Source organism: Zerene cesonia, chromosome 13 (assembly GCF_012273895.1).
Source record: "Zerene cesonia ecotype Mississippi chromosome 13, Zerene_cesonia_1.1, whole genome shotgun sequence".
NCBI lineage: Eukaryota > Metazoa > Arthropoda > Insecta > Lepidoptera > Pieridae > Zerene > Zerene cesonia.
This window is the reverse complement of record NC_052114.1, coordinates 1497629-1510859: the sequence shown is the minus strand read 5'-3', so window position 1 is coordinate 1510859 and position 13231 is coordinate 1497629. Positions and strand designations below refer to the sequence as shown.

At 33.8% G+C, this 13231-nt stretch overlaps 1 protein-coding gene across 1 annotated transcript in view; it reads left to right on the top strand.

The window, feature by feature from the left end:
- LOC119831364 (elongation of very long chain fatty acids protein AAEL008004-like) overlaps positions 1-13231 on the top strand; it is a 42971-nt gene that overhangs the window by 13846 nt on the left and 15894 nt on the right. Inside the window, exon 2 of the mRNA XM_038354675.1 lies at positions 10313-10378. Coding sequence (XP_038210603.1) covers positions 10313-10378 — 66 coding nt within the window. The remainder of the gene's footprint in view (positions 1-10312; positions 10379-13231) is intronic.

Here is a 13231-nt window from a genome sequence, read left to right as displayed (position 1 = left end):
GATGCGTCAGTAAAATTATTGTCAAATTATTCATAAGTTACATATAATACAATAATTTGCGAGGGTAATTTCCCAATCTATGGAAAGGTTTTAACGTAAATACATTTTTTACGCAACATTAACCTTGAGAGTGTTATGATGCACTCTGACGGGGATAGCTGACCTCTCCGCCTCGATGTTTGCGTAAATCGGTGTCAGGTTCACTGCTAAGTGTTAATGGCATCTTTCTTTGGTTTTAGTTTTCATTAACACAATATATCGAACTCTGTATTTTTTTAATGTCAACAACGGCAACTGAGCTTGTTCGCCTGATGGTAAGTGATCACCACCGCCCATGAACATTCGAAAAGGTAGTGCCTCTGCAAATGTGCTGCCCGCTTTTAAGGGGTGAAGGAAAATGAAAAAATTGACAACTGAAAAGTAGGAATGGACTGGAACGGACGAGGAAAAGGAAATTGACTAACTTTTAAAGTCTGATGAAGAAATCTTTAACGTCTCCATTTTTCTGTATTTTTTATTTAAACTTGGACCGCATCCTGTATTGATTTAAACTAGATATCGTAGATCGACATTTGATTGATGTTATATGCGTAATCATGTATTTTATGTTCTAATTTCCTAAAACTATATAGGAAAAAAAAAATCAAAGCGTGATGTTTTGCTGATTAAATATCGTGCAATAGGCCCAATAAACAATGGACCATTAATCTGAGGCCAGTGGCTCATGCATAATATTTTATTAGTGAATATTTTGTTTGAATGCGTCGTGTGTCGTAATATTGCAAGGTCAGCGGTATCGGAGACCGTTGTTGCCGATAAGCATGTGGATGATTTGATTTTTTTGTGTTTTGTGAGCACATGTACTTAAGAAATAATGGCGATTGCGAAATTTTGTAAGGTCAACGTCAACAATGTATCAATGTTCAATTAGATTTAACGGAATTGAATGGATGGAATTAGCGAATACTTATTGTAAGTTTTATTTTTTATAATTATGCCTTGAAGCAAACTTGAAGCGTTTACATATTTATAATGAGGTGCTTTTTTATTTTGCGACATTGCAAAAATTAAACTTGAAACTAGATTCGAATCAAACGAAACGGGTTCCGGTTTTATCCAAGCCAAACAAAGAGGCTAACATACAAATAATTCATTACATATTAGCGTGATTTAACGTCGAGTCATAGAACTGAACTAAAAAAGGGTAAGAGGCACGAATTGGGCCGCTCGCACCGGGGAAGTACCACACCCCCACAGAAGACCGACGTGAAATAGCATTCTGCTGTGTTTCGTTCGGAGAGCCGGAGGCCCATATCCTTTTCCTTACCCTTCCCAGTCCTTTCCTTATTCCTGTCGCCAATCCTTTCTTAATCCCTTCCCAATTTATAGTCGGCAATCCATTTGTAGAGGCGTAAGGTCTGCAGTGGACCTTACACCTCTCCAAATGTTCATGGGCTGTGGTAGCGCTTACATGATGCGTCCCACCAGCTCCATTGCCGACTGTGACATAAAAAAAAAATGTGCCTCCGGCTCCCCCACTCACAGAACGAAACATACTATTATTTCACGTTGATCTTCCTTGGGGGTGTTTTACTATCCCAGGTGCGAGCTAGCCCAATTTGTGCTGAAGCATGCTCGACTTTCACACTTAAGAAGATTGTAAAGTGATGACAGAAACTAACTCTTAATCATAATATATTGACCTCCACTAAAAAATGTGCATGTCACTATCATTGCACCACGCTATTTCGATACACAACATTTAAGTCTGAATTACTCTATTTTGACAATTGACCAGACGCTTTGAAGCTTATTTGAACATTGACCTAAATTTTTTCTCATTTCAGTTGCCTGCAATATGCTAAATTTATTAGTTGTTGCCTTAAAAAATTGTAGTAACTGATGCATTTATGTGTAAATTAAACTTTACATGCAAATTTAATAGTTACTTTAATTGTTATGTAGGAACAATTGTAATCAAGATTTATAATATACTTGTAACCATATACTTTATGACTCAGCTATATCTGTTATGAAAAAGAATGTATCCATTATACTAATAACATCAATAAAAATAAATATGAATCACCAAATGTGTTGCTAAGCGATAATATTCGGCTACCCTCTATTTTCAGCACCCCCAGTTTGTTTTTTACTTTTTTCATAAGCCACAAAAATGATTGTGGAGAGATAAAACGTAACGAGTGAAGCCTTGTGGTTTGCTAGCAGGTAACATAAAGATGAATATTTTTTCTTTATTTAAACTACGGGGTCGAATTCAAAAAATCTCTCATCATTGAGTGCTATCAATGTATCACGAAACAGAGGCGGACCGCGAGTTTATAAATACATATTGACGTATAGCATACAACAAAGATAGATTTCAAGAGCAATGGCATTGACTACACAAATTTAAGTAAGTAGGCCTTGTCAGTAGTACGCTAGTTTTGGGTCCCCAGTAGGTGCGAAATCCGCTAGGCCGTGGCGTAGATACCAAAGCAAATAATGTGAGAACGATTAGGATCTTGGCGTTTAACGAGATATTAAGCCATTCTGGGAATGTATGACCTAACCCAATTGAAATATTTACAAGAACTGACAAACGTGTGTAATTTTTTGTGCAAGTTTCTTCATAAAACTGTTTTATTAGCTTAACCTACACCCACGGGTATAGTATTATATTATCTGTGTTATATTATACTATGCTACCCATGTTACGACTTTTTCGAAAATGACCTGCTTAAAACCGACAGATTTAATTTAAACTTTGTACACTTATCTAGGATTAACGACTAAATAGTGACATGAATGTAACTTTTTATACTAATTAAGATCTGGAAGGATTTAATAATTTATTTTTTAAGTATACTCTGTAAAGAAATAAGCAAGCCAATTTCATAAAAGCGTGTTTTTGTATCTTATTCGCTTTTTATTCTGTTAACTAACGAGTTTCCATAATAATTTTAACTGACGAATATTACAAATTATTTTCATTAATTCCTCGTAGCCATTGTAAGAACGCAGATTTAAAAAAAAAAACTTTCCTTTCTAATATTATAAATGCGAGAGTGTATTTGTTTGTTTGTCTTTCTTTCTTGTTGCAATAAAAAGATAATTACGAGGTTAGAATCTGAATAAAATGTGTTTCCGCCCGAACCCAAGCCCAAGGAGAAAAACCGCGGGCTGAAATTAGTAAGTGAATTATTTGACCTGGTTACACAGGACTATTCATATGAATATAATTAATAAATAATCAACCACAGCTAATAGATTTTTATGAATGATCTCGAATAAACATGTGTATACTATATTGAATATTTACATAAATTATACGTGTTTGTAAACAATGACGCTATAATCGTTTCTTATGGGAATTACTGCTCTCAAGGTTGGTCGAGAGATCGGTATATTATGTATCTTTATACCTAAACAAACATATACAAACTTTTATATAATAAATCGATAATAACTGTACTTTTCAAAGCTTGCATTGCACTTGGAATGTATCGTATTGTGTTTAGATCTGAATAGCTTTCCGCCCGTGGCTTTGCCTGCGTAGACAAATAATTCGCATGGGAAATATATGTTTCACAGAACTAAAGCTGCTACTATATCACTTCCATACCATCCATATCACGCTCTGTTGTGACGAGGATTAATGACAAACAAACAAACAGACGTTGGCATTTATCATATTAATAAGGAAGTAAGGATCATAATTAACCTCCGATGTGTCTTGGCATTATAAAAAATACGAAGTATGTACGCGGTTTCTTAAATATTTCTTTATTTTTTTGTCGAATAATGTTAAACGCATTTGTTACAAGGAATTGCAGTCGAACGGGTAAGTCTTTGTTGTTATGATAAAGGTCATTTTATTCGGACATTTAACCCACTGCGTACAAAATACCAAGGGTTTATTGTGCAACAAATTATACATAAATACGAAAATTTCGTGGTGACAATGAGAAAGTTTTAAAAATATTAAAGAGCTTTGAAAAAGGTACTAAGAAATGTAATAAACGACGTATCTCTAGGGCCTTGGTGTCGATATAATGTGAGATTTTATTTACATTAAACCTTTGATGCTTGTTAAAATCTTTCAAAATTGGTTGATTTATAAAAAAAATCTGATGCTTTAATATATTCCGCGAAAAACTAGTAAACACAAAAATAGTATAATTAGTAAAATAAATACATATCTATTTATAATGAAAAAAAATGATTTTTAAGAAGTACGGTTGGTTTCCGTACGTATATTCATCCTGTGGACCCGACAAACATTTACTGTATAATGAAATGTCGAACGCAAGTTGAAACAGTTTTTGAGTTGATTTTTTAAATACAAAGCATGAATACACTGGAATATTTCTTATTCATCCTCCATTACCTTGAGATTAACATATATAGGCAATTAATATTTACAATGCGGTCAGTAACCTTTTATAGTTAACGGAATGTAGGCAATGATATGATATTAATTTATAGTATAAATAATGATTCGTTCAAAAGACTTTCGATGGAAGCGGATGATGTTCTGGAATATTCGGAAACAAAGCACTGCATACTGATAAAGATTCCGTTGCCTAAATGTAAAAAAGATAGTTCAAAAGCGTAAGGAAGTCGGGACGAAGAATTAAGAATTCGATAACTCGATCATCAGAGGCAGTTCGAGGGTCAAAAGCTGAACCAGCAAAGGATGATAATGGAAAAAGGATATATCTACCCAGTGTTTGTCTATATCTATGGTAATATTATAAAAAGAAAAGATTTCAATGTACGCTTGTAATGCTTTCACTTTCGTTTTAAAGATCTGGAAAGCTTTAACCTTACTGACCGAAATAGGCTTTATATGTCACACCGGCGACGCCAGAGTATACTATATGCGTTTGATAAGCATACTGTATCCTATGAAATATGATATGGATGTATAGCTGCTTATTCCAGATTTTTCCAGATTTTTCGGCCGTTTCTGGAAATAAATAAAATTGGAATTAGGTTTCATCTATGCGTCAATATTAATAATACTGCTGACTTACTCATTGTTAATACTTCTGAGTGAACAATAGGCCAGTAGTGTGTATTTATGCTATTATGCGAGCCTTTACTGAGTAGGGACTAAGTGATACTTAGCTTTGAAGTGCTGTGGAATTCCTGATTGTATCTCTAGACACGTAGTGTATGACACGATTGTATATTTTGTTTATGTATGAGAAGGTCTATGTATTAAGGATTACATTTAAATGAATTAATCTATCTCTTTGGTCACGGCATCACGCGTGAAACTCCGAACCGACCGATGTAAATAAATTTATTTTTGTGTTTCCTAATAATTGTCAAGAGAAAGACCTTATAAAAGAAAACTTATAGAAATTGGCGGCAAAACCAAAAAAAAATCACGCTTTTGGCAGTTCGCGAAAAACAGAAAAACCTATATCGGGTCAGTTAGTTAGTTCTATAAATAAATGATTTCGTAATAATTCTGCTACAAATCGATTATGATTTACAGCATAATAAATTAAAATTTAATTTCCAAAATATAAGCTTAACGTTATAAGTTATCCAGTAGGTGTATTAAAGGTCCAAAATGCTAAATTAAGATCAACTGATTTCCTCATGATGTTTTGCTTCATCATTGGTTACCCTCATGCGTAGATCAATTGAAAATTCCGTTTATTTCCTGCACGCTCGAATGATTTCGAACACCCGAATTATCGACATCAAGTCCGAGGTTTTCCATTGAGCCACTGGTTGCAATTATAAAATATTATACAGTAATTTTTAGTTTTATAGCTTTCAAATATGTAGATATATTTTGAAGAATAGAAAAAACAATGAGGCGACTTTCGAACTAAGTCTGATGCCGTCTAAGTAATCGAAATTCTTTTACTCTTTCGGTTTCATGTACCAAAGGGGCACCCCACGCCATCCATTGAGATGATTTAATATTATACTGATCAGAAAAAATGCTCAGGCAAGCCCAGCTTTTGGGTCGGTGATCCCCTTAACCATTCTGTCCGTCTGCTTCCTGCACTTTTGAACCGGATTGGAGGTTTTTTATTCTTTATGTTAAATGTCAAGTCCAGGCTAAACTTAATTTCTTGTTTACCTTCTTTTTTTTTTCTTTTTTATACCAATACCATCAAAAGGGCAGGCGATGCACTTGATAGGAAGTGACCAACAATGTTGGGGCATTGCGATTGATTTGCCGGCCTTTTAAAATTTATAAGCTCTTTCTTTGAAGCATTCCATATCGAAGGCAGATGGAAATACCGACGCAGGCAAGCTGTTCCACAATTTTGTGGTTCTAGTCAGAAAATGCCATTCATCCAGATGAGGATGGTATTTCAGCTTATGTCGAGCCGTGCGGTTATGGAAATTGGCAGCCGGAATTAGTCAAACAGTTCATAGGAACACTCCTCATTGTACAGGTGGTAGTATACGCACAGAGACGCAACATGTCGCAATGCCAATGCATCAAGCCGACTGGTTAACTCGGGTTTGTCGTCGATTCGAGTAGCACGACGTTACCGCACCTTTTTTTTTACTCATTATAGGGGAGCGCTTGACCACGATCTCGCCTGATGGTAAGCTGAGATGTGGTCTAAGATGGAGCGCGCTTCCCTAGAAGGTACCTGTTCACTCTTCTCTTGAAGACCTCCAGATTGTACTCGTTGGGACACAGACTCAGGAAGCATGTTCCAATCCCTTGCGGTTCGAACCTTTTAAGAAAGCCAGTATACAAATAAAACGAGAATGTTATTATGCTTCTAAAATGAAACATTAACCTGTCTAGGACCATTATCATCATCAGCCAATATATGTTCCCACAAGGACACAGTAACGTGAAGGTTTAGACCATAGCTTGAACAGTCATATTACTGTGCCCATTTACTGGGATAATATAAAGAGGAAAGATATATGGAGTAATGTAATGGTTCAGGATTTGGTCTGAACCTTCATATATTCTTCTTCTTCTTTCTTCATGATAAGAAAGGGGAAATACATATGTAGAAAAAAATATATATTCAAAGAAAATTGCAATGATTTATTAGTATCTATTTCATTGAATTATAATATTTTCGTACCATACGTTCATATTTTATTATCCCAATTTGCTTATTTAATAAATTTGAAACCTTACACTTTATATTGAGTAAGAGCTCTTTACACTCCGTATTTATATTCTTGTAGGTGGTTTTAATGGCTCCATATATTTATTTTTAAATTATCAAGCCTTCGACACATTGTAAGTTTTCCCAATAGGTATCACTTTGGATAAATGTTATTTACAATAATTTCACAACATGTACTTTTTTTAAAAGTTTGATAACGTAATATTATACTATGTTAAAATTTTGTTTACAATCTATACTAATATTATAAAGCTGAAGAGTTTGTTTGTTTGTTTGAACGCACTAATCTCAGGAACTACTGGTCCGATTTGGAAAATTCTTTCGGTGTTAGATAGCCCATTTATTGAGGAAGGCTATAGGCTAGATATGTACCACGGGCGAAGCCAGGGCAAACCGCAAGTATTATATCTATATATATAAAAGAGAGTCGTGTTAATTACATATTTATAACTCAAGAAGGGCTAAACCGATTATGTTGAAATTTGGTACAGATATAGTTTTAGACCCGAGAAAGGACATAGTTTTTATCCCGGAAATCTAACGGGAACAGGAACTTTGTCGGTAACGCCCCGAGTCTATCTTACCCGTGACTACGCGAGCAAAGCCGCGGGCGGAATGCTAGTATGTTAATATTTTGTCTACACGATCACTAGCGGTATACGTTATCTTTGTTAATTTTAGAAGTATAGCTACCACGGTTTTAGATATAGGTACGAATGGGCGCACAGACAAACAGACAGACGTACAGGAAAGTGTTAATAATAGGGTCCCATGATTCCATATATTATGTACCTCAGAATCGTATAAAATACTCCAATTAAATAAAAGAAGAAAGAATGGAGAAATATTATACCCAAAAACTTTATTCCTAAGTCGCTATAGTTAATGAAACAACTTTAATGCATTAAAAAGTTGTTATTGCATCACGACACGATCACAACACGATACTTTCTGTTTTCGGACTTCCGAACGACCTTGCGCGTGCGCAGTGCGACCAACTAGGCGTGGGTACCATCGAAATCTCATATGGTATGTGATAATTACCGGATCGACTTTGACACGTATAATATGTGGGTTATTCGGTCGAGTTATTTTCGGCTCAATTTGTTTAATACTATCATAATATTATATCATAATACTATCATATCATAATCACTACTTAGTGTAAAACAAAGTCGCTTTCCGCCGTCTGTGTGTGTATGCTTAGATCTTTAAAATAACGCAACATATTTTGATGGGGATTTTTTAAAAGATGGGAATTTTAATAGATTCAAGAGGCTTAATTGTATATATTATTCATTTTTGCTTCCTTGTAATGCCGCGGCGGGTCGCTAGTAGTATTATATCACAATTATGATCTACTTATAATCCCATATTCTGAATATGCAACCTCTCTCTTTAGATTAATAAATAGTCAATATCATAATTAATAAAGTCCATATCATGACGTCAAATCAGATCACTTCTAATTATATCTAAAAATTTCATTAAATAAATTTACAAATATTGCTACGCTTGATGTTTTGTTTTGCAATGGCAATTGGCCGGTTCTATCGTGTTTTCAGCGTTTAATAGCCCTTGTATCTACACTATACTACGTGACTCTTTGCTGTAATAATATGTTATTGTAGCTGACATAGATAAAAATATTTATTTAATAAGTTGCATAAAATCCGACTTTATATCTCCGATCCATGTGTTCATCCAATCTCAATATTAACTTAAACAAACTGGCATGATATCAATCAACTTACTGAAACCATATGTTAAATTATACAAAATTTAATTAACGAATTTATCACGAAACAATCTACAGTTCGTTATGAAATTTTTTTCGCGGAGTAATATTAAGCAATTGATTTATTTTTCTCTCTCTCTTTAACAAAGATAACAATTAGCGATAAAACGTTTTTGTATATGCAATAAACATTATATTACGAAGTGAACGACGAGCTGTGCGAGTTGACTTTTCACCATATAATTATTATGTTTAAATTGCAATCAATATATTCCTAACTCTATCTTTAAATGATGTGAAAAATTTATTGAGTAAAAAATTGGTTGTAATAATAAAATATGATTAATATATATTTAAAACAAAATAAAAGTCAATGAAAAAATATAATCCACAAAAAGCGTCTCTTAAAAGGAAAGTCATATTATTATATATTCAGTTAAATTAAAACGTTTTAGAAACCAACGGTTTTTTCAATCGATAAAGTCTTCACGATATTTGGACTCGTACTGATTTCTGTATTGATTTGATCAGTCATCTCGACTTCGTTTGAATATTTAGTTTATAGTCATAACAAAACCACAAGAAATTAATAATTGCCCACTAATAACAGACTCATCACAAAACAACAAAACATTTTGGGAATGTAAAACAGTGCGAAAGGAACCGAGTATCGTTTGAAGGCTAATTATTTCACAACCAAATTACTTGTTCGTTTAAAATAATTTTGGGCGTCAGTCCACGACGATGGTTGCGCGAGACCTGGTCATAATATTTTTTTCGTCTATCCAAATTGCGCGGAAAAGTTCTTAATTCGTAGTATCGTTTTTTTATAGAATCTTTTCCAGGTTTTAGTGATATTCGAATTTACCGGCATCGGTAGGTGTCATTCAAATTAAATACGTTTTATTCAATTTATTTCACCTAACTTTTTGAATTATATTAATAATTTTAAACTGAAGAGTTTGCTTGTTTCAACGCGTTAATCTCAGGAACTATTGGACCGATTTCAAATATGCTTTCACCGTTGGATACGTGATCTCGGAATGCTAAGGGTTATAATATGTGTATCTACTGCGAGCAAAGTCGGGGCAGAAATCAACTAAAGTTATAGGGATATGGTGAAAGTCATATGGGATTTTTTATGGATAGTACATTGTTAGTCCAATATAAAAACTCACGTGTTTGCGCGCTGATACTCCAAACTACGAATTAGGCAATAAAGAAGTGAAGTTGTGATTATAAAGTGCATATTTCCTAGTATAAATATAAAATAATGGGTGAAAATAACGTAATATGAATAACATTTTATGTTTAAAGTTAATAAAAAGATTCAAATTTTGTGTTAAAAGTGTGAAAGTAACATATTATAGACGATTTCTCGTAGATTTTTACAGTTACATCAAGATTGAAATTGAATAATAATTTTGTTTTGTTGCAGGCGCCAGTGCAAACGCAAACATGTCATTTGTAGATTCTTACAGAAGATTCATGGAGAGGAACAGTGGTAAGTTTCATCCAATATATTATATTAGCTTTTGGCAGCGGCGTCTCACGCGTTAATTTCGGAGAAGTTTAATTGATGTTATACATATAAACCTTCCTCTTGAATCACTCTATCTATTAAAAAAACCGTCAAAATCCGTTGTAGTGATTTGACAAGTAATGTTCATGATGAAAACTCGGAGTGTAAAATGCGGAATGTGCCAGGACCTAGTGCTTTTTTATACTTTACTGGGAAAGATTAAAAATATAAGAAAAATAGACAGCATACACGATTATGAAAATGTTTAGAAAGTGCTTGAAAACATAGTTTCGTCTCATATAAAATTATAAATACTGGTATTTTTTTGTGTTTGATTTTACGCGAGTGTTATACATTTAGAAATTAAAAACTTTTTAGCGTGGTCACGCGGAGACCGTCACCGGTCAATCTCCCCGCTCGCTGTAAAGTATTCGAAACGTCGGGATAATAATATAATGAATAAATCTCGTTTGTAATCCTTTCCTTTTTTTTTATTTCTAAATTATAAATACTGGTAGAGAAAAGCTTTGAGTTTTAGACGTATGTTGGGTTATCGTTGTGGATTTTAGAAGGAAGACAATAATAGTATAACGCAGTTAGAAACCTTAACAACTTGCACATTTTTTACAAAACAACATTGTATTCTGTATATTTTGTAAGCCAAAGATCAGTAAGTGTAGTTGAAAGTAAGTCTGAAGCTTCGTATACCTCTGGTTATTATAGTCATAAATAATATAAAATACTTTTGGATTTATAAATATCTGGCAAGGCCTTAGAAGGTAAAGTGAAACAATCCCAAATAGTTAAAATAATGATAGACCCAAATAGAAAATAATGATTCACGAAGCGGAGTCACGATGCTTGCAACACATAGTTTTATGCAACATATTATGTCTTTGATTGAAATACAAATCTAAATTCTGCTAGACTTCTGCCCGTGACTTCGCACGCATTCACTTTACGGTATCATGAAACAGCTTTTCGTTTTTTCTTATCGGTCATAGCCGGCAACTGAACTGGTGGTTCGTCTGATGGAAAGGGATCACTACCCATGATATTTGTTTGAACAGTTTTAAGAGACAGCAAACAGTAGAACAACGCCTTTGATTTCGCTAGCAGAGATTAAAGAATAAAGTTATATGAAAATAACATTAAAACATTCACGTGGTAGCCCTTAAATAATGTCCCAAGTTGTTAACAATGCGTATGTAGTTCGGGCTCGTTTCGCCGCATACCGCATACCTACATAGGTATAGCCACAGTTGGTACTGATAGTACCTATGTAGGTAATGATTTACTGTTCAAAAACGTACAACGTTTATTTAAACACATGCCGATTACATTTGAGGTAGAGATCAGGGAATTAAATCATAACGAATAAGTAAAAAAATATAATCGGTTGTAATATTTTTCATAAACAAACAGTGTCTTATTTGTCAATGTACCTTCAATGTTTCAACGCAGCGGCACCTAAAATATTGACAGAGCACTCGTAATTCGTGGTGTTTCAATTTCGTTTACACTCACACACTCAATGTATTCAAATTCCTCTTAAACGTTATGTCAGATATTTTAAATAATTTCGTCAGCAAATTCCTTTGTAAGTTTAGCTAGATAAAGACAAAAGATTTTGTAAAATTTTACCCAACAGTAATGTGATAATAGTATCCTAATTTAATTTGACAGTCATTTTATATTTTACAAGCTGTCTCGGCAAACTCTGTTCTGCCTTAGTATTCTCATTTAGGGTTATAAAAAACAGATGTTGGCCGATACTCAGACTTACCCGTGAATTAATGAATCGGGCTAGCTATTGCTGGAGCAGTTGGTAACTAACATTGTGACCAGAGAATATTATACGTATAAAGATATGGATAAATATATTCGTTTACTAGCCTCTCGCTTTGGCTCCAACCGGGTAAAATCTATTTAGTTTTCAGACACCCCTCGCGTCTCTCGAAACCTAAAATGAATAAAGAGAGCACTGAATAATTAATTTTAACATATAACTAAACCAGCTTCATAGTATCAGAATTAGACCTCAACTAAACAGGACCATACAGAAGGCACAAGCTTTGAAAAAAAATAATCATCGAATTCGCTTCACCTAGACGAAAGGTCTTAGGTTACTTATATAATAAAAGTAGTTTTCCGTGCCATAATATGCAATTAAAAACGTCACATATTAGGCTCGTACATTTACATATAAATTATGTTATTTATAGAATGGAGGAAAACAGTAATTTAATTTTAAACAATGTATTTTGCACCAATTAGTTATTTATCATAGCGCGCTCGACTCGCCGCATCTGAATATGATATTCCTTGTCTTTATGGTATTTAACCATGAATAATTCATAATTACATCGCAATTATAGCTATAAAATATACATTTTATTTTTACACTAGGATAATCACATTTAAGCTTTAAGCGACCAACAAAAAATACAAAGGTACTGTACCAAAACATTTGTTTCTTTCTGTATGCGGCTAGTTTTTATGTTTTCATCACAGACATTCTTCAGTATGTGGAAAACAGATAAGGACCCTGTAAACTATAAAGTTTCTGTGGTAAAAAATACATCTGAGTCGACAATAAACGTCATTAATAAGAAAAAAAGAAAGAGAGAAAAAGCATTTATTGCCAAAAAATTATACTCATACATTATTTCCCAAACGGAAACAGCCTCAGCTGATGCCGTACGAGACACACTAAAAGCGACGCTGATTTTCAGGCTAGTCCGATGACTGAGGTTCGTCTTTTAGGTATCTTTATTATAATAAAGGTTTTTTGTGAAATACAAATTATAAAGATTACTGCTACTGACGTTGTAG